Genomic DNA, 21,939 nt, shown 5'->3' on the forward strand with positions numbered 1-21,939 from the left:
CAGAGGGGCTGAAAGGTGAGGAGGAATGGAAAGCCGGGGTGCTCGTCTCTGCGAGAAGAAAAGAAAAATTTTTAAAGCTGTTACGATATCCAAGGTTGGTAAATTACAAGGCGCTTTCTATGGGATCTCAATTCCTGTCTCAACGGACAGCTGGTTCTATGAGGAAGAAGCAATTTAGAGAGAGGAAAACTTGAATAGACTCTGTCTCTTTAAGCAAGCCTCAGGACTGTGGGACACGGATGATCTTAAAAACCGTTGAAAGGTTACGACTGAATAATTGAAAAAAATATCCGCATCAACTCGTTCAAGAGATGGTCCACAGTAAGTTGGGTACCTCACAATGCACTAATGTGTGACCGGTCTCCCACAAGAGAGCATGCGCAGTTTGTCTGAAGATGAAAAATATAAATAGCTAATTAAATAAAAGAATAAGGACAAGAATATGGCGGGTATGGTAGTAGGTGGAATCAATCGTTGTGCTAAAGTAATGCAATAAATTGATTTATTTCTCTTTCGTCGAATATGCAGAGTGTTGTTGAAAAACTAGTGACATTGCACCTTGCTACAACACGTCCAAGTCGTTGGTGGAAATTCAAAAACCAAAAAAAGGATTTATTGCATGAGCAGTCTGATCATTTATCATAAATCAAATCCAGGAAAGGGGAAATGACTATTTTTAGCAGATTAATCTTCCTCAACTTCCTCCGCCATGAGCCTTATATAAACTCTGCCAGCACCCTTGTTCTTGTTTGCCTTATTAGACGGTGAAATCCCGGAGTTGTACGAACTTCCTCCTTCCGCAGTGCCACCATTCTTACCGTCACACTTTAACCAACACCCTTTGACACCACCTCCCGAATACCCTCCCCCACCACCGGGCAACAAACCGGCAGCCCCTCCCCCACCAAAACCTCCTCGACCCCTCTTGCCATGAGGGAACTCATCGTACAGTATGTTTGCCTCTCCGCCATTTCCTCCACCAACAAAGCTTTCTCCACCCCAGCCTTCTTTGAAGCCGACTCCAGCGCTGTACATGCCTCCCCCTGCACCCGCGATCACTTTGTGATGGCCAGTAGATTTGTCGATGACTGTCTCGCTGCCGTCGCTAGTGTCCAAGAGTTTTCCGCCATCGCCCTCGCTGCCGCTGACATCGGAAGATGGCTCATCATTGGACCTGCCACCTTCTCCATCTGTCTGCCGAGCTATGAGAATATTACAAGATTAATGATAAAGTTAAATTGCCCAAGTTTTAACATTGTCATGTGATTGATCAACAGGAATATCCTAGGTGTCACACAACCTAGTACGTAAAAATACTGTACATGGCTCCTTCATCTAGTAAATTTGTGAGTGACCTTAGAGAAGCTTTAATCCTGAAGGACACCAAAAACAAAAACTTGTTAAAGACTTTGAACAGATGTTTAATCTGGGCACTTTTTTAATGCATTGAAGTAGGTGGATAAAGGACTTTTGACCAGTACTGTGGGCTAGTTCCTGAACCATGTTCATCAGTAAATTTCCGATTTTGTTGAGGAAAGAAAAGCTTTGCCGAAACAACTTTCTCACGGACCAGATCAGACATGAACGATTGGAGTCTATCAATGAGCTTTCACCTACAAGCATTTTGATGGTTAACTTATTCAGAGCTTGATTCCTCTGGGTAAACAACTTTTTGTTCATATTTACGTAGCTTCGTGACATCCGGCACAAAATCACCGTGTAACAAGCGCATGCGTACTTACAAGCTTTTGGTATTCCACCGCCACCCCCACCACCAGCTACAAGCAGCGGTTTACCATCTTCGTACACGACAAAGGTACCACCCCCTCCTCCCCCAGGACGGTGGGGAACAAGATAGTCACGGGACCCTTCATTGCCGACCAAAATCTTTAGGATTCTTCCTTTATGTAGTTGGAACTTTCCTTTCACAATGGCTCCGTATCCTCCGCGCTTACGGTTACCCGAACTTCCGGCTAATATCCCATCAGCCCCAGAAGCCCCTCTAGCTTCGATGGACCAGAGACCGGAAACAGGAATAGTCCAAAGTTGAATGCCCGGATGTTGAGGGGAGACTTTGACCTCGTACTTTAGAATGCCTTCGTATTTGAGTATGGATGGTCCAAAATTACCTACGCCACCCTGGTTCGTTAATACACGAACTAAAATGAAAGGAAAACTGCATGAAAATGGCTTAATTGAGGCAAATGGTAAGGATAAGGACTGCTGGATGGCCCGGAAGGCTACGAGAGCCGATGTGGCATAAACCCTTCTCTCAGATCCTTAAAGATGCTTCAAATTTCTGATGTAGATATAGACCTACCCCTCGTAAGAGACAAATGGTAAAGGAATTTCGTCAGCTAAAAAAACCATACTCGATTTCAGATTCGAGTTTCAGGGAATGTGCAAACTTTCTGGACAACACGCCCTGAAGGCCGCAACTTTTAAGTTTCAGATCACAACAAAATTACAGAAACCACACCAATTACGAACATTCACAAGATCACGAACACAAAAATGCAATAGATTGAGATGCATCTATCGACTTTTAATCGGTGTTTAGCAAAAATCACATGGATCTTTTTCAGTGTTAGAATGATATTTGGATCATATGCATAGAGCCTAGTTCACAACTACTTTTAATTTATTTGGCGACTGTATGCAAGTTAGTACGCGCGCACCGCAGTTGTGACGTAAAACATGACACAAAAGCAGCGAACTTGTTGCATATCAGTTTCTTAACAAGAAACAAACGAAATAAAAAAAAGTTTTATTTCCTGGGATGACTGTCTTCAGAACAAGTACATCTTTCAGAGATAAATTTTAAAAATGAAGACCTGAGGACCTAAAATTATTAAGTACCGGAGCTTCAAAATAAAATTTGAATTATGTAACGTACCTCCAACATGTGTTTTCTCCTTTTTTGAGTCGCTGGAGGAGTCATCAAACGTTTTGAAGACTTTTAAAACAATAACAACAACTGCCACACAAACAACTATAACGACGATTAATCCAATCAACTTTTTTACTAACACCCCCTTTGAAGCGTTTCCGGAACGCGCTGCCACAGCAGTAATCATACTTGGTTGTTGTCGTCTGGTCGAAGCCCTGGTTAATTTTCGTCATAGTTGATTAACGCGCGTAATAAGATTTGTTTCATACAAGTCTCTAGAAGCGTTTTAGTTCAGTACAGGGGAGGAGGGGGGGGGAGAGAGGAGAGATAGAGGCATTCCTATTAGTAAGAATATCCCCTCCCCTACCCAGTAATATTTCCTCTCAAGCGTTACATTACATTCATTTATTTGTTTAAGCAGGTTGATTAATTGGCAGCTGTGATAGCTGATGTGGACTGCTGTCCTAACCCACCTATCTCCCCCCAGGGGAGGACATCCATCACACAGTAATCTCGTGCGTGGGAAAGTAACGTCTCCTACCCCTAACCCTGCAGGAGACGGGACTTCCATTTATTCGTCCCTATCCGAGAAGACTAGAATATCTAACCATTTCTTGATGTTATAGAAAGGTAGCATATTCTCTTCAATGATTTTAAGACCCTGTGTTGGTCCGGCCGGGGCTCGAACCCTCGACCTCCCGCTCAATAGTCCAGCGCTTTATCCAATGAGCTAACCGGGAAGCGTTGAACTTCCAAGTCGCTACCTTCAAGAGTCGTGGCTCAGGTGGCACGAATTACTCCACAAATACAAAATGAACCTTAATAAATTCCAAAACGGCCGCGTCCAACACGAGATGTTAAACAAATCTACGCAGAAGAAATGACACCCAAAAGCAATCAATATACTTTGTCCGGAAGTTTCGCTCTTTAATCCGAAGCGACTGTCTTTGAATATAGGTAAATGCATTTACACTTAATACTTTTCTTCTTACAAAATCCCCAGACTAAAAAGTTTTCCATGGCCTTCTCTAACTTTTCAAGTGTACAAACTGAACTGATCTCTCTTTTCATATTAAATGTACTTCAAGACACGTATAGCACTACACCGTTAAATCCGTCATCGAGTTAAATAACTACATTAAAATAAATTATGAGTGCACTGACTAATATGGAATCATTAAAATGGTTTGTTCTGCCACGATACTGCAAGAACTTCAAGGTATACATATTTACAGTTAAACTTTCCGAATCGCTAATAGCTTTAACCGTTTATCTCCCGGAAGAGATTAAGAAGTCACTTCTTTCAAAATACACGAACAGAATACACGAACTGAGAGCTTAGGAGCGTTACCTTGATAGAGCACCAAATTCTCCTGACTTATCGACAAGTAAATGTATAGACACTGGTAAGGAGAACTGCAAATCAGATCTTGGGAGGTAAGAGGTTGAGAAGCTCTTTGAATAAGGTAACACACTGTACAACAAGGATGCGAGCCCACAGGTTTCCTTCCATAAGGAAAAAAATTATCTTTTCACAAAAAATAGAGATTAAAACTGATAGGACATTTAATGCTCAACGTGATCCCTTGGGCAATCCCTAGGGATACTTGAGATTATTCTATGGCAAAATCCCTTGGGATTAAGATTCCCCCGAAGACAACAAGTTTGCAGTTATTTCTTTCCCTTAGTATTCGAACAAGAACACACCGCAATGCGAGGTATGAAGCAAGTCACCAATCGCCTGACATTGTAAGCTTGTGTCTAGTTTTAAGACCCGGAAATCCCGAGAAAACTTTCGAGTGCATTTCAATTACGTGTCGTAATCCAAAACCAAAATAATCAGCAAATCCAATCGTAAGAGAAAGGAAAAAACTGAAAATGGATCTATTAGGGATCTTAAGCAACACCACGGCGACAATAAAGTGGTAAAAACAAATGATTTAAACGTAATCGGCAAAAAACAAGTGAGACTTTCGGCATCATCAACCTGAATAACAACGGTACGGTTTTCTACAGAACTGGACTTCTTCCATCACAGACCAACAGCTGCCTCTTTAGGTCTCTTTTACTAATAGAGTGAGCTGCTTCTACAACAAATCGCACGGACTTAATCAATCTCTGCAAAGGACACCTTGAATTCATGCGACTTGCTTCGGGGACAAAAATTGTGGTCGCACAGACAACTCTTTTTTTCAACAAATTTCAATTTGAAACGAAGGGAACTGTCGTTACAACTTGCCTTCGAAATTTTTTGCGGCGACCTGCGGTTGGGTAGCGTGCTCAAACCTGATGGATAGACCTGATGCATAAGGCACAGTAAACATATTTACTCACTAAAGGGGTTCAAAAGAGACAGACCACTTCCACTGTAAGGCGTCACCGTCATTGTTGCCTAAGCTACCTACTCCGGAAAACCCGAGTTCATGAGGTACCAAAAGAAAACAACTCAAGCCACTGACAATTGTTGGCTCCGACGTACGTAGGCAAAATCTAAGTGACCGAGCCCCCCAATTGGATTGTGGGAAAAGAAACAAATCAATATACTTTCAGAATGTTCCCCTTATACATCCCACATTTTCGTTACGAAGCCCAACTAAAGGCAACCTAAGACGGTAATATACGAATTCCTCTGTACGATAAAATAAACGGTACGTTCTCGGCAGCAAAACAGACAAAACAAATCCCTACACCGTGATAAAGATACACTGAAAACTTTTTCGCCACCAAACCGCAGAATTTAACTCTCTTATTTCCATTTTTAAATTATATCCAACACAATGAAGTATTTTTTCGCTTTTAAATTCAACTGGATGCTATTCGCTTTGGTGTAAACCAAAAACAAACCGGCAGAATGAGCGCATCTTTTCAGCGTTTTGCGGGAGAATGAAGGCCGAAGCGGGGAAAACTCAGAGGGCGAGTTCGAGCGCGAGAGAAGGAGCTCTTTCCCCTCGCGTGTGACTCGTGCCTGGACTCGAGAAAAATTGCGCCTGTTCTGTCTGTTGGAGAGTAATTACCTTCACTAGAGTCTGGGTTTAATGGATTGACAACAACAACAAAAAACTCACCACGGTAAGAAATGGCCTGCCTGCTTTACCACCGAGAAAGTTCACTATTGAGACGAGTTTTCTGAATAAAATAATTGTATCTCTGTCTGTGCAAGGTATTTATATTATGATTCTTTTGTTTCTTTTGTCATGGCGGCGTCGCTTTGTGATGCATCTTTTTCTTTTTCAGTATCTTTCTCTTTTTTCACCTTTTCTTCCTTTTTCTCTTTTTCTTTCTTGGCCCTCTTGGACGAATCTGCTGAGCGGCTACTGGAAAACAAACGTCGCGTTGTCAGACAGTGGTACATATATGCGTTAGAACTGATCAACAATGATATTGAAAGGAGAAATGAAAAGCCACACTCTCTCAGTGGTTCAAGGGTTAACTAGGATTAATACCCAGTGCTACTCACCTATCTGCGGCTGACCGTTTCGTTGTTGTCTTGACCGCAAGTTGGCCATCTTTCAAGTCTCTCACATCTGGTAGAATAAAGTCAACGCTACTACGTTAGAGGTAACGATTAAAACAAGACCTAGGAGAGTTTTAAACTTAATTGGTAACGTCGAGTTACTTTGATTCATTCTTAGTGCGATAGACAATTTCCCTTGGACCCAAGCTAAGTTTGAGCTTTCAACAGTCGTTTGGGGAACGTGGACCCACATAAAAGATGCAAAACTAATCTGAAAAGGAACCAATGTGGCTCGAGCATGAAGAAAATTAACACCGAATGGAACTGAAGGCCTTGAAAATTTTGCGCTTATCGTTAACCAAGGCTAGGACGGAGAAATTTCTCACCTTGAAGCCATCTCACTTGTGTTGCCGGACCATAGCTGGAAGGAAAATAACGAAAAAATAGTAATAAATAAATAACACTTTAGTTTAGATCTTTCGTTCAACGCTGGTTAACCCTGCAATATGCACCAAAGAGTTATCTGTGACACAAAATGCCAAAGTAACAGCAAATGTTTTTCCTCACCCTTTATCATTCTTGGCAGCAATTCTGAAGATAATAGCGGGCTTGGTGGAGAAGTCGATATGCGCGCTTTGAAGAGTTGCCGTGCTGACTGTGCAAGTGGGTTGGGCACCACAATAAACGCGTACAAAGGCGAGCTGGACTGGGGTGGAGCTTGTAGAGGAAGTTAAACCGGCCACTGGCTTCTCGTCTGACGGATTGGCTGACTGACTGCGTATGGCCAGATACACGGAGTATTCGCTCACGTTACCCGCCGTATTGGACGGAGCTTCCCACGATAGATGGGCACCCTCTGCATTCTGCGGAGGAAATGAGAGAACGTTAATTTTAAATTGATGTTTCTAAATAAAACGAGGATAAAACTGACTTCACACAACACTAGAGCAAACCTTGCTGATTTTAATAGCTGACGGGGCTCCAGGGAAACCTGCCAAACAATAAAATAAGGTTGGATTTGAAAAACAAGAAAGAACTGCGTAGTGATATGACGGGGTGACATACCATGAACTGACATGGCATGACGTGACGTGCCTGACAAAATAATAATAATAATAATAATAATAATAATAATAATAATAATTTATCAATTCATAGTGCGCTTTTTACATGCAATGATCAAAAGCGCATTACACTTTTGATTAATTTAAAAATTAACTTAAACAATATAATATGTCAAACTGAGAATAGAACTGAATATAAAAGAAAATATAAAATATAAAAAGAGGGCATCGCTTGTCGTGGCATGACTGGAAATAGAGTGATGTAACGTGACAAAAAACATGAAACGATGTTGCATGACGTGGCGGAACAAAACAAGGCAATGCTTGTCGTGGCATGACTGGAAATAGAATGATGTGAAGTGACAAAACATGACAAGGTGTAACGTACGGTATGTCGTAACACGACGGGTAACTTATATCCTTTGTTAAAAACACGTTGTCTTTCATTAAGCAGGTTGTGCCGTAATGTGAAACACATGCACGAGAACCTGGAACCAAGATCTCCAGACACCTCTCGAAACACTAACAAAATAACAGTAGAGAGCTCGTAGAAAGTTGGGCATCGCCATAATGCTGACAACGTCTCACACTAACTCGATAATTTTTGGCGAGGACAATTTTTCGGCGTTTCTCTAATCAGCAAGAGGCCCCACATGAGCTTAACAAAAAATTTCGTTAAAAGTTCACTAAAAAGCTCCTCTTACCTGGCAGACACGTTTTAAAAGCTGACACATCACTAAATGGCCCTCTACCACACGCATTGATGGCCGCCACACGGAATTTGTAAGCTGTCCCTGGTAAAAGTTCCTGTTTCTTTACACTTTGTTCGGAGCTGCTTTCGACGTCAAGATTTCCCTGAAAAAATAAAGAAGCTACGTCAAATAATTTTTTGCCTTTGGCAAAAACAAAAACTATCGAAAGAACCACAGAATCAGCAGCCTATGGGAGCTTTCACTTGATATATCGGCTGAAAAGCGACGACCTAAACAACTCAATGACACAGTCCAATTGCTCTAATCTCAATTTAACCCTTGAATGACCAAGGCGGAATTTCTCCTTACAATATAAATACAATATCAAAGAGAAAAGTGATGAGAGTAAAAAAAAAAGTATCAATTAGGGGATTGATAGTTGATCCAACACCAAATTCTCCAAAGTAACATCATAAGAATTGTAAGACAGACGGTTAGGAAAATTAGCAACGAGATCTTGAGAGTCAAAGGGTTCCAGTCATTATTGAAAATTCTCTCTAATATCGACTTCGCCACAACATGACTTACATGATAGCATCACAAAAATACCCGACTCTTGTCTTTATGATTCTAACTCGTTACATCTCTGGCTTGTATCATAACGTACCTCGTTACTTGTGCTATCGTTCGATAAATAATAATGCGTCACCATCATAGAGATTCCCTTGACGATTCCCACATCATACCATTGATTCGAGGGCTGCAGTTTCCTTGTATACGTTGGCTTGGCTGGTCTTTGTACCTAATCAGGTGAGTAAACACAACTGTTCGCTCAGGCATTAAGAGATTTTTTACTCGTTAGTCTGAGGTAAAATGATCCCGTTTAACAACATGGAAGAGAATTTTATGTATCGGTTTTTCCCTCACAGATTTTCACCCTTGGTGCATAAGAAAAATAGTGCCTGCAACGTAATAATAGGCTCTTGCGTAAACGGCAGTCTGGCGTTTTCTTACTTCCCCTTGTGCGCATGTTTTTTTTTTCTGATTCTATTCGAATTTTGACCTGTACTTGACTCAAAACAGGCCAATTGAGGATCAAAATTGAATTCATAACGGAAAAAAGAAAGAAAACCCAAAATCGTGCGGTTTCCGAGAATAAAATGTATCCTTATCAAATGGTGAAACCACATACGGTAATAACATACGAACAAAAGGTTCTTACCAGTGAGTACGGGTCACGATAATAATAAATATTCTTCTAGTCTTTTGCAAACTGGAAAACGTTAAGGTAATAATACCTTTGTTATTGTGGTCGGTGTTGCTGATCGATAAGTCGTTGCACCGACTCCACCGTTCACCGTCGGTGTAAAAGCAGAGCTGACTTGTGACGGTTTGGTGTTGGCCGTTGCAGGCGATGTTGTCGTCATTTTGGCGGGAGAGGCTGCTGCCACAGTCGCACCAGGCCTTGTGGATGACACCAGTGGGGACACAACGGCCACAGGAGTACTACTGGACACTGACGTAGACACAAGAGGGGTCGACACTGCTGAAACCACCGGCGTCCCAGTAACTGCTGTTGCTTTAACAATGCCAGCTGTTGACTTCACTAACCCTGCAGTGGACACACTTGCTGTTCTGGACAACTGCGTTGAAGTGGATGGCGCTGTGGATTGAGCGGATGTCACTCTTGCCACACTGGCAGCAGACAGGACTGGTGTTGGCGTTGTAACCGTTGCTATTACTGTTGGGGTTGCAGGTTTCGGTACGGTGGCGCTGACTGATACTGTTGTCTTTACAGGCTGCACACTTGATGTAACTGCAGTAGATGCTACAGTACCACGAGATGCCACCGTCGTTAACGTTCGAGCTTTGATTGGCGAGGATGTAATGGTTGCTGCGGACACTGCCGTTGTTACTATTCCCGAAGCACTGCTACTCGCCACCACTGTTACTTTCCCAGCCTGTGTTGATACTGGGGTAACTTGTTTGCTGATTGGTAGATTACCCATCGTAAGATTCTGCGTGGCGGAAGCCTTCGCTAACGTTTTTTGTTCAAGACCTTTGGAGGCTTGAGCAGAGGTAGGTCCAGAAGTGGACGACACCACTGGTGATGAAGTCACCTTACTAACAGCCACAATCTTTTCAGCCACAGCTGCACAAGGAGTAGTACTAGCTGTAGCAGTCACCACTGTTTTGGCACTGGACACCACATTGGTGGTAGTTATTGGAAGCCTGCCGACTGCAGTTGAACTCTGGGTCGATGATGTGACTTTCTGAGGAGATATGGAAGAAGACACCAGTTGAGATGTGTTTGTAACCTTCACTGGTGAAGAGCCGGCTAGTTGGAGAACTGTCGGTGTCGTAAGCGTAGCTCCTTGCGCCACTTGCCCCTTCACATTTTGCAAGGTCAGCTGCACAGGAATACCACCCGGTCCAACTGCAGTGAGCTGGCCCTGAGGACCAACCTTCAATTGAGTACCCGGGGGTAGGTTTGTAGGAACTGTGACTGGAAGCTGCTGTTTTATTACAGCAGCTTGTCCAGTGGTTCCCGCCATAGCAGTGAAGGTCAGCCCAGCCGCACCAGGCATCTGTATAGATGAGGTGACTGGAATCTTGAGCACTGCTGTTCCTTGTACACTGGTCCCTCCACTTTGCACAGGCAATCTCAAAACTGTTCCAGTTGTTGTTCCGGCAGCTGCAGCACCAGCGATAGGTGTAGCCATACGGACAATGGTTGCACCTTGTAGCTGCGTTGCACCCACTTGAGAAGTGACCAACGTAACTGGTGCCGTTCCTTGAATTCCTGCTCCTTGAAGACGCATTACGGGGATACCCTGAGCATTCGTGATCATGGTAGCTTGGACACCGGGCGGAAGTTGGACTGGGGCTCTTAACAATGTCAGCCCCTGATTAGTTAGTGTGGAAGCTGGCAGTGCTTGATTGGCAGCCTGACCCTGTATGGCTGTCTTGGTACCAGATGCCACTGTAGTGGCGGCTGTTGCTGCAGATTGTCCCGTTGTAGAGACTGTAGACAGAGCTACAGAGGCCTTCATTACACCTGCCGCAGGACTGGCAGCTGGGCTCATCTTCTGTGCAACAGTCACAGGCTTCCCAGCTGGTGTAGCAGACGGAGCTTGTGCCTTAGGAGGCTGTGAAGGTGACTGCATAACGACTTTAGGGTTTCCAACTTGATTAACTGGTGTAGGCGTGACAGAAGGTGAAGATGCGATCTTTCCATTTGGTGGTGAAGCCTTCACAACTCCTGCTGAAGGGCTTCCTCCTGGCACAGGTGTTTTCATCAATGCAGGACTTCCAGACCCACTTGGTGTAAAAGGTGCTTTGACTGGTGTCGCAGGTGGCGTTGGAGGAAGCTCATACTTCTGTAACTGCAGTAAATAGGCATCCGCTACAAAGAAAACAGAGAAGGTAAGCTGTGTATCATGAATTATACAAGGATGACATTACACTGCATCTTACTATGCAATCAATAGTAGATATGTCTAAATATCCATGGACTTTCTCCTTTCATTCAACAAAATTACAAGTTGTCTCTATGTTGATGTGAGAACCCCAATTATTTCTCTCGATGATTTTAGAAAATGCTTTGATCAACGTTTCCCGCATCATTCTTACATCAGTATGCATATTCTCCATACTGTCCTCTATACATTTCCTGAAGTTCTGACAAGGAGAACTTGTTTTGCAATCAAAAGCTTCTTTAGTTGGTGATCATTTCCTTTATTCCCATAACCCTAATGTGTGATCCAGGGTGACATTGTAAGGAGAAATTAGATGCTAGTCACTCTTGAGGGTTGACCCTATACTTCCTAAAAGTGATTAACCTGTGACTAACTGCCTCCCGGTTAGCTCAATGGATAGAGTGCTGGACTGTTGTGCGGGAGGTCGAGGGTTCAAGCCTCGGCCGGACCAACACCCAAGGTCTTAAAATTACTAAGGACAATGTGCTACCTTTCTATAATATCAAGAAATGGATAGACATTCTAGTCTTCTCAGATAAGGACGAATAAACCGTAGGTCCAGTCTCCTGCAGTGTTGGGGGTAGGAGACGTTAATTTCCCACGCACGAGATCACTGTGTGGTGGATGTCCTCCCCGGGGATGGGATGGGTGGGTTGGGTTTCCAGGGTGTAGAAACCTAGTAGGGGAGTGAGAGTCCTATTGTTTCTACACCCACCTTATGGTAAATCTCTAAATAAATAAATAAATAAACTTCTCCCTATAATATCCAGGGGTTTCATTAAGGGCCGGGCACCTGGCAAATTGACCAGTTGTGAGGATGGTTTTGCCCACCTGGAGGAAAGTATATGTTAAAAAGAAGTACAGTTCAAAAAGTTTTGCCCGCCTTTGAAAAGCAGTTGTCCTACTCCTGAAAATGTTAATGAAACCACTGAATATCCATACATGATCCAACAAACAGGTAATGAGAATACTCAAACTTATCAGGTAAAAGTTGTTACCTTGATTAAACACCAAATTCTTGTAACCAATTTACAAAAAAAATGTGTAGCAACAAGAGGGGAGAATTCATAATCAGATCTTGGAAGTTTAAAGGTTACAGGGTTATGGACTTTGACACATAGATGAAATGCCTTCTTGCATCAATCGCTCATAAATCACTTATCCCTCGGTTACCTCTTCATTGCTGCTTCCATGGACTGTTCTGATGACGTCCTAATGCCCATTTACATTTTAGTGTCGTGCTAAAAGAACTTCCATAGAATCCACTAAGGATTTTCAAATTACAGTCTGATGAGATTCAATTAAAATTGTAAACCTTACCAGTTGGTACAGATCCCCAACAAACTTCCAAGGTGGTGGTGCTCGCTCGGACCAACTGCACGCGACTTGGAGCAGGTGGTTTTTCTGAAATTTAAGAAAAGGCAGTTGCATACTTTGCTGGATTTGTACAATCATAATACATTTCCACAGCAGAACAGAAATGGAAACTCACCTGTTTCAAGATACCACAAATCTTTGCAGCACACCTTTGACAGAAGAAGAAAAGATTTTACGAGATACACAATGGTATTGTTATTATTATAGCACTGTTTCCATCTGATGGAGGTGACTGAGATGATCCAATCAACTATGGGGAAACTCTGCTTCAACCTTTCACTCCTTCTACCTCACTATTAGTTCTCATTTTCACAATCCAGACTACTAAAGCGTGACTGACAATCAACTCCCTGCTTGGTATTGATGATGATGTACTCCTTCTTTGTCAAAATGTCAGTCACTGATACTGATAACAGCAATGTCGACACGCTCACCCACACAATCAGTTGTAACAATCAACTGCTACTTCTCAATTCAAACTGACTACTCAACAAATTTCAAGTGAGTGGATGGATGAACAGACCTGATTGTTCCACGCTTTTCTGTAGCCATCTCGACCACTCCACAAATATAACCTGGTATTAATCTGACGAAACCAAATACAGCACCAAAATGAGATTCTATATCTCCTATGATTTATTATGCAACACGAAGAGATTTACTATCTCCAAAGTGTAAGACACGATCTGAAGTGAACTACCTGTTTTATGATCTGCGACTTTTTGTTAAGATTTGCACTTGACCGATTGATTACAAGATAAAAATTGTACTCAGCATGTTGTTACGATACATACACTGCAATACTCATGACCACCTAGTGTTCTGATTTGTGGTGATTTTTCCTCAATTTATCCTTATGTAACATTTAAAGCGAGCAAACAGATACGATACTGACAGCAACCTGAGCTCATCTCAGTGTTCATAAAATCAAAAGGGTGGGAGAAAAGCTTCTTCTGTTGGATTTATGCTACACTATCACCACCACCACCTCCCAGATTGTCCAGTTTCCCTTAGAATTTGTTGGTGTACCTTGTACTCAATTTTACGTCTTGGTGATGAGCCACACTTTGATAGTTAAGTGTTTTGCCAAGGAACACAATACAAAGTGTTCACACCCAGCCCCTTTACTCCACAGTTAAGTATGCTTTTCATTTGCCCAGTGTATTTCCAACTGTTTCATGTAACATGACCACAACAAATAGCCAACACTCACAGCTACACTACAGTGTCCAGCCCTTGCTCTTGGTATGGAGTCGTCATACTGATCCATTACTACATTCTCCCAAGTCATTGTTTCTAGAAATAAATAAATAGTCAACAAATTTAGATCAGTGTTTCACCTATATATGAACCTTGCATGTACCGCTAGTGAAAAAGTTGAATTATCTGTAAAAACTGAAAACAACTGTTGGTACAGTCAATCAGTTTTGCTAGGAAACAAGTGTTCCCTCGCGTGCTATTTGGAAGTGTAGTTTAATGAAAATTGATGAAGTTATGCAATTTCATACTCATCATTAAAGATTTAATACCTTTAATGAACCAAATGATCCAAAAATTCACACCAATAGTAAATTTAACATGCCATGTCAAAGATATATTAACCAACCTAAATTTAAGCATGCCAAGGAATTAGTGCATTTCCATTCTTTCTCATCTTGTCGCCCTTTCACTTCATCCATCACAAGAGGAACCCAGCCCCCAAACACAAACATCCTGCAATTGAAATCAGCAGAACATTTATTCTCAACAGGAAAAATTCCCAACATAACAAAAAATTCTTTTTCTGGATATGATGCAACACAAACCTATTCCCAATGGTGGTTGCTGAGTGAAGACTTCTAGGAAGAGGAATGGCATTATTGATGGCTGGTTTTGACCACGTCATTGTGTCTTGATAAAAATAATAATAATGAAAAAAAAAAAAAAGTTAATAAAATTTGGTGACACCGACACAGATAGAAGCTTTCCTGCTGGAAGGCATCAGAATATATCCCTACAAAATATAGTTATTTTATGTTTGAGATTAACTACTTTCCCATGAATGCATGCAGAGGAGAGTTTGCAATCCAAAATCACATAAAAACAGAGATCACTTAATAGGGAGTGCATTTCTGAATAATTACATACCAATGTCTAATTGGTGCAGATCACCTAAGCGGCAGCCACTCATTCCACCATAGACAATAAGCCTGGGTCTCTTGTTGTCTGAATCAGAAGTGGCAACACATGTGTGTGACTCTCTTGGAGAGGGAGTCATGCCAAATGTTGCAGGCATCTCCCACTGTAGGTTACTGCTTGTCCGTATATCAATAACATAAAGATCATTCAAATACCTATAAATGCATAAAATTTAATTCAATATTCCTTCTTCAAGATAGAAACTGTCATCACCTCTCTTGATAGATGAACTTTAAAACAATAGAGAAAGGCAAGAATAGACCAACAGGGAGGTTGGGTGAAGAGAAGAGGGTGTAGGTGTAGTTCGATGATAAAGCGGGACATGCACTTGGACACTTGCTTCAAGCCTAGCTAATGAAATATAGATTCTCTATCATCTTCCCCAAAATCTATGATTTGTGACTACAACTTTCTATGTTATAATTTTTAAGACCTACTACCACCCCTGATATTGTTTTCTGGATGTATTTCAAAATTCACGATTAAATGAAAAGGTGTGATGATATTGCATTTCAAGATCATGTTGAACAGTTAACTATACATTCAATTTGATATTCTCCACACATTTCATCCTCACAAGTGACCAATGAATAATTTTCCTGGCATCATCATAAATTGTCAAGCAAAAAGGCAATGAGAACAAAGAAAAAGATCAACTTTATGATACACCCTACTTGGGCTTAAATTTCTCAGAGCCACAATCATATGAAATGTATCGCAGACAGTAAGGAGAAATATATTGAAATTTTAGGATTGAAAGCATATATCTGTCTTCTCCAAACAATGAATAGTTCAACCATTTCAAATGATTTGACTACGCAAGTAAGCCAGACCTGGGGATGTTGTTCTTTGGGTCATCACTGTCATTAGCCAGACCAGCAAACAAATATGCTTTGTGACCAACAGCTGTAAAACTGTGTCCAAGGCGAGGACAGGGGTGTCCTCCTGGAGGTTTAGGTGCCTTTGGTTTGAGTTTCTTCCATTCCCACCTACTTGCTTGAAGTTCATACATCTAACCAAAACAAAAATGATAAAAAGTACATTTTCAGTTATTTCATGCTAATTGAAAGAGTACTGTTGGTGTTTCTGGGTTGTTATAAAGTGAGAATGACAACTACATGCACATTGTTCTTCTTTTCAGGATGTAACTGGCAAAATGCACTGCTTGTAGTACCTCTTACAGCTGCCTAAAATCACTTGGAATTCTTTAAAGGTAAGGCAAGGTAAAAGGATTGCTTTACTGGTTAAAACTTTTAATCTGTCATGCTTACAATAAAGGAGAAGACTGCATACAGCATGGAAAGCCAGTAGTCAAGAGAGGCTGATAGTTTCTAAAGAAACTGTTTGGGGCTGCGTCGGTGGGGGTAATGAAATAGTTTGGATATATCAACAAAGTTGAAATGGTAAATTGGCCACCGTAACAATTACAAAAGCTGACGTTTCGAGTGTTAGCCCTTCGTTGGAGCGAATAGAGGAATTGTGGGTTGTGTGTGCTTTTAAAGGCAGAAAATGGAGCTACGTTATTGGTGGGAACATGGCAACGAGAAAAACATGAATAAATTAGTGGAATGAAAAGCGTTCGTTGATGCCTGTGGGATTTAGACTGCCGGTTTGAAAGATGAGCTTTTGTTCAAGAGTTTCATGGCTTTCCGTGCTACCTAAGTGTAAGGAAAGACCGCAGATTGCCATACGTTGCTTAGAATGATTAGGGAAATTAAAATGTCTAGCAACTGGTTTCAATGTGTACTTGTCATTCCTTTCCACGTCTCGAAGGTGTTCTCGGAATCGGTCACCTAGTCTTCTGCCTGTTTCACCGATGTATATATTTTTGCAATAAGTGCAAGTTATGAAATAGATTACATTGGTGGAGGTGCACGTGAAGTGATTGGTGATCTTAGTGGATTGTTTAGGTCCCGATATTTTATCAGTGTTGTGGATGAAAGGACATGTTTTGCATCGTGCATGAGCGCATTTAAAAGTGCCTGGTTGGTCATTAGTCTGAAAGGAACTTCTGACCAAAAAATTGCCTATGTTTTTGTCGCATTTGAATGAAATGAACGGAGGCTGTGAAAAGATAGTGCTTGTCTCTGGATCGTTTTGAAGTAATTTAAAGTTTATAAGAATGATGGATTTAACTGAGTGGTTGTGAGGGTGAAACGCAAGAGTGAATGGATTGCGGCCAGAATCTTCCTTATGCAACGTTTGTAGTGCTGAATGTCGATCAATAAGTTGGGCACGGTGGTAACCCGCTTGAACGACAGAAACAGGGTAACCACGTTTATCGAAAAACTGGCACATTGACTCTGATTTGTGGTGGATATCAGAGTCATCACTACATAAATGATGAAGTCTTAGAAAATGAGAAAAAGTAATGGAATTCTTAAAGTGAGATGGATGCAAAGCCTACTATAACAAGCAATTATGCGAGTCTGTAGGTTTGTAATACACACTAGTGCATAAACCATTGCCTTCAGTTGAAACTTTGATGTCTAAAAAGGATAAAGAATTGTCAGAAATTTCCCAGGTATATTTCAGAGCTGGGTGAAAAGAATTGATTGCGATTATGAATTGAGTGAGCTCCTCTCTGGTAGAGGAGGTAGCGCCGATACAGTTGTCGATGTAGCGACCATAGAGTTCAGGTTTTGCAGCCATTGTATTGGCTGAAAAATTGATGTTAGACAAAACCTACAAAAACATTGGCATAGCTAGGTCCCATTATGGTGCCCATGGCTAAACCATTGGTTTGTCTGAAGAAGTTGTTCGCTCCGACAAAGGGCTAAGGCTCGAAACATCAGCTTTTGTAATCGTTACGGTGGCCAATTTACCATTCCAACTTTGTTGATATAGCCAAATTATATAGTAGTCAAGAGATCCATTTATAAGATACATTTAGAACAGAGAACTAATTTATGTATGACATGTATCAATTTCATCCCCTTGAACTTGCTACAGACAACATTTAGGTTGCAGTGCCAGGTCAAAATGATTTCAAATTAAAGTATTTTAATTTCTAGTTTCATTTGTTATAAATTTATCAATCTAATTTTGAAACAACAAAACTATTAAATGAAGATAGTTTAACTTCACTAAATAATTTGGATATATCAACAAAGTTGAAATGGTAAATTGGCCACCGTAACGATTACAAAAGTTGACGTTTCGAGCGTTAGCCCTTCGTCGGAGTACAGGATCTGTTAAAAAGTACCTTCGCTCTTTGCCCTTCACTCCGACGAAGGGTTAACGCTTGAAATGTCAGCTTTTGTAATCGTTACGGTGGCCAATTTACCATTTCAACTTTGTTGATATATCCAAATTATTTCGTTACTCCCACCGACGCAGCCCCAAACAGTTTCTTTCGAAACTATCAGCCTTTATAAATTCACTAGAGCCTAACATTTCTTTTTCAACTACAACACAAACATGGACACTTGTAATAAGCCAAATCATATGAGGGGTTCATCTGTCAAGCATTAATAGTGCCGATAAGGTCAGAAGTGTTGAACAATTTTTTTTGTCTTCTGACTTTGTGATAACTTAAATGTACCCCACATGACATTCACTATGCCCAAATAAAAAAAAAATAGTTAACAGAGTAAGTATGGAGAGAAAAAGTCATACTTTGAAAGAGTGAAGAAAAATTTGATAATGCTGCTTCTAAAAAATGTTACAAGTTATTGACATGTTCATGAAAGGGATACTTAGAATGTTTACTCTAGTTTTGAAAAGGTAATGTTTATTTAAGATAAATAGCTAAGTTCCTTTCAAACCCTTTAATAACTAAGTTGTCAAATTAATTCACTTAGGCTAATCAATGTTTTTCTATTTACATTTTACCACCTAAAAAGAACATAATCCATTAAAATTCAAAATCACTGCTGTTTGGGAAAATATATTTTATGAACCAGCCATCCATAGTAAGAGGTTTAAACTTGAAAACAGCAAAAGAAAAAAATCAGACAATAAGGTTACTTTTTAAGGGACAATTTCATTATGAAGCAATATTTATTAAGTGTGACTGGCATTTGAAAATAATTGCAAGGCAAAATTCATGAAATTAGACTCATTGGGAGGCATGTGTTTAAATAATCCAGATAAGGCAGGAATCCTTTTTAGCAGGGAAGATAATGTGATATTCAAAAAACCATCTGTTTTACATTAAATGTCTACTGATTAGCAGACCAGAGATTTTATTTTCGTTCCTTTTGAAACATTTTCTTACATTTTGGTAGTAAATAATTCATTTTCACTGATGATGAGGAACACAACCACTGACACATTCTCAATACACATGCAACATTTGCAAAACAGGTTCAGACCACCAACACCTTACCCTTAATACATCTCAAGATTTTCTTTTTGATTTCTAAGCCAAAACTTCTACATGCATTCCTCACAGGAAGAACACTTCAGCACTGTTAGTTTTACTTTCACATTCCAAAATTCAATGTGTTAATGATACCAAACTGATATTATGATGAGCAATCAGCAGCCATGAAGCATTGCTTAGATTTCTAGTCAAAATAATTATCACACAGCTAAAATAGATTGGTAAACCTGTGAAATGACCAAGTTGGATTTTAAATTAGAATCATAACCCTTTTAAAATTTCATTTAAAAAACCTAACTGAAAGGACTTTTTTCATGCAAGTCAAAATATAGTTACATAACAGTAGCAAACAATTTTACAGTTTATCATTAAAACAGAAATTACTGTCAGACATCATACTTTTTCCATGTGATTACCTAAGTTTGGAAAGCACAAATTTAATGTGACTGAAATTTCTACTCTAAATATATATTCAATTTTTTTTTTGTAGCATTTTCAGGGCTTGACACTAATGGTAGCCCACTAGCCACAGACTGATAGAAATTCAGTTTTGGCAAGTGGCTTTCGATTTCCACTACCCAGTTTGGCTGGTAAACAGACTGAAATTGTCATAACATCTAAAAACATCTAAGGTGTCACTAGCCATTCAGCTAGTAAGTTGAAAAGTTAGTGTCGAGCCCTGATTTTGTATGTGTAGCTCAATGAAATGTATCTGATAGATTATCACTTTCTAATAAAAAATAATTTCCTTTAGAAAAACCAAAGTGTCGGATGACATAACACTGCAAAACGTTTACTTCTCATGACTAACTGATATTTTTTAAGGGAAAAATCTCATCTTGAAGAATTCATTGATTGAGTTCTATACAATGAAAGTACTGTTGTACAACCTACTCTAAACAAAAAAAGTAAACAAATCATTCAAAATGGTGTAAACCTGTTCAGACCAAAAATGGAAGCCTATGACTCCAAGGATACTGCTTTACGTCAACAGAAATTACATGTACTTTTCAACAGATCCTTCCTAAACGCCTTGATCAAGGTCACATATAAGGAAAGTGAAATAAAAGACTTGAGATACCAGGTCCAATAACCAATATCTGATTTTTGCAATGTGTAACTTGAGACAAGGCCAATATAGGCAAGATGTTCAAATATGATATTCAGTACGATATTGTGTATCAATTTTCAAAATATTTAGGTGCAGAAATGGGGCAAAAAAAGGAAGTCGAACGCGAATTTTTTTAAAAAAAAAAAAAAAAAACGTTTGAGTCAGAGCTGATTTAAAAGACATGTTTTATCCTTTGATGTACGATACAGTGCTTAGATAGCCCAATTCAGAAAACAAGAACGTTTGAAACAAAGAAGAAATTTACGCAAGAAATGCAAGCGATCGAACAGTTCAGCGAATGATTTTAAACTTTCAACGCTCTAAGAATCAGAAACACAGCAGGTATGCCATTTCACGCACGATTCAAGTGTAAAAGAGAAAATCGGACATTTCAAGGAGACGTTTTTCCACTAAAATAATAAAAAGGATTTATGATTGCCCTTGATTTAGCGGAAGGTAAACACAATGGAAAATGCGCACGCAATCTGGGATTTAAAAATAGACTGAATTACTTAAATTTATGCTCCGTATAGATCTAACTTTTCTTATATTGAAGCGGATATCACAGAAGAAAGCCAATGTTGCGTACTTTAAGCTTAATGGATCGCCTCTCAATATAAAAACAATGCACGCGAAACCTAATTGTTTACAAAGATATTTTTTTCTACGAAAAAAAAACCTGGACATTTAAGCGCTCACACATATTGCCACCGAGAAAAGAAAAGAAACAAAGAACAGCATAAATAAATCAGTGAACAGATTTTCAAGGTAAACATTTTTAAAATACAGAAATAAAAGTGATACAAATGTACAAAAGAGGTAAGTTACCTCATTAGAATATCTTCCGTACTCAACCATTCCTCCGAATATAATTAGTCGTGTTCCATCAGCGATAAATCCGTACGCAGCACAACCCGGCGGAATATCTCCTCGCACAGCAGGAACAAACCATTGATTCGTCGCTAGAGAGTAAATTGAACACATTATAAGATTGAGAAATAACAGAACTACTTAAGCAAGGGCACTGAGCCATCGAAAACGCATCGTAAAATTCTGGCGCGAAGACAAACGTCATAGAGGCCGCCATGTTCTGTACCCTTCCGCGCTGAGTGTTACCTGTGTTATACACGTGAAGCTCGTCCACAATTCCCTCATTTCCACCACCAAATACGACCATAAGTTCTCTTATTGCTACGGCTCGATGGCCATGTCTTGGCCGCGGCACAGGGCCAGTAGAATTTGTTACACGCTTCCATTTCATGGTAGCCGCCATGTTGTTGTTATACGGGCCATCGCAAAAGACAATAAGTTTACCCACAAGCTATTGCGCTGTTTGCTTTCGGTTTAGCGCGCCGAACACCCAAGAA

At 40.3% G+C, this 21,939-nt stretch overlaps 2 protein-coding genes across 3 annotated transcripts; both read right to left on the reverse strand.

Moving 5' to 3' along the window:
* Nucleotides 1–485: 485 nt before the first annotated feature.
* Nucleotides 486–3,638, reverse strand: LOC111339248 (uncharacterized). The gene is made up of 3 exons (XM_022945865.2): nucleotides 2,897–3,638; nucleotides 1,743–2,159; nucleotides 486–1,202 (listed from the first exon to the last, which is right to left on the reverse strand). Exons 1-3 carry the CDS (start codon nucleotides 3,075–3,077, stop codon nucleotides 685–687), a joined length of 1,116 nt encoding a protein of 371 aa, XP_022801600.2. The 5' UTR covers nucleotides 3,078–3,638; the 3' UTR covers nucleotides 486–684.
* Nucleotides 3,639–3,793: 155 nt separating this feature from the next.
* On the reverse strand, nucleotides 3,794–21,877 carry LOC111338427 (host cell factor 2). 2 transcript variants are annotated; one of them, XM_022944934.2, is made up of 18 exons: nucleotides 21,689–21,877; nucleotides 21,401–21,534; nucleotides 15,968–16,146; nucleotides 15,084–15,289; nucleotides 14,762–14,846; nucleotides 14,563–14,669; nucleotides 14,170–14,252; nucleotides 13,480–13,542; nucleotides 13,072–13,105; nucleotides 12,900–12,983; nucleotides 9,399–11,506; nucleotides 8,768–8,902; nucleotides 8,113–8,263; nucleotides 7,298–7,335; nucleotides 6,912–7,207; nucleotides 6,731–6,765; nucleotides 6,348–6,414; nucleotides 3,794–6,201 (listed from the first exon to the last, which is right to left on the reverse strand). In XM_022944934.2, exons 1-18 carry the CDS (start codon nucleotides 21,843–21,845, stop codon nucleotides 6,060–6,062), a joined length of 4,104 nt encoding a protein of 1,367 aa, XP_022800669.2. In that variant the 5' UTR covers nucleotides 21,846–21,877; the 3' UTR covers nucleotides 3,794–6,059. The 2 variants fall into 2 exon arrangements, with proteins under 2 accessions (XP_022800669.2, XP_022800662.2); XM_022944927.2 differs by having other exon boundaries at nucleotides 3,794–6,204.
* Between the last annotated feature and the right edge of the window lie 62 nt (nucleotides 21,878–21,939).

Source organism: Stylophora pistillata, chromosome 9, assembly GCF_964205215.1.
Source record: "Stylophora pistillata chromosome 9, jaStyPist1.2, whole genome shotgun sequence".
NCBI classification, from domain to species: domain Eukaryota; kingdom Metazoa; phylum Cnidaria; class Anthozoa; order Scleractinia; family Pocilloporidae; genus Stylophora; species Stylophora pistillata.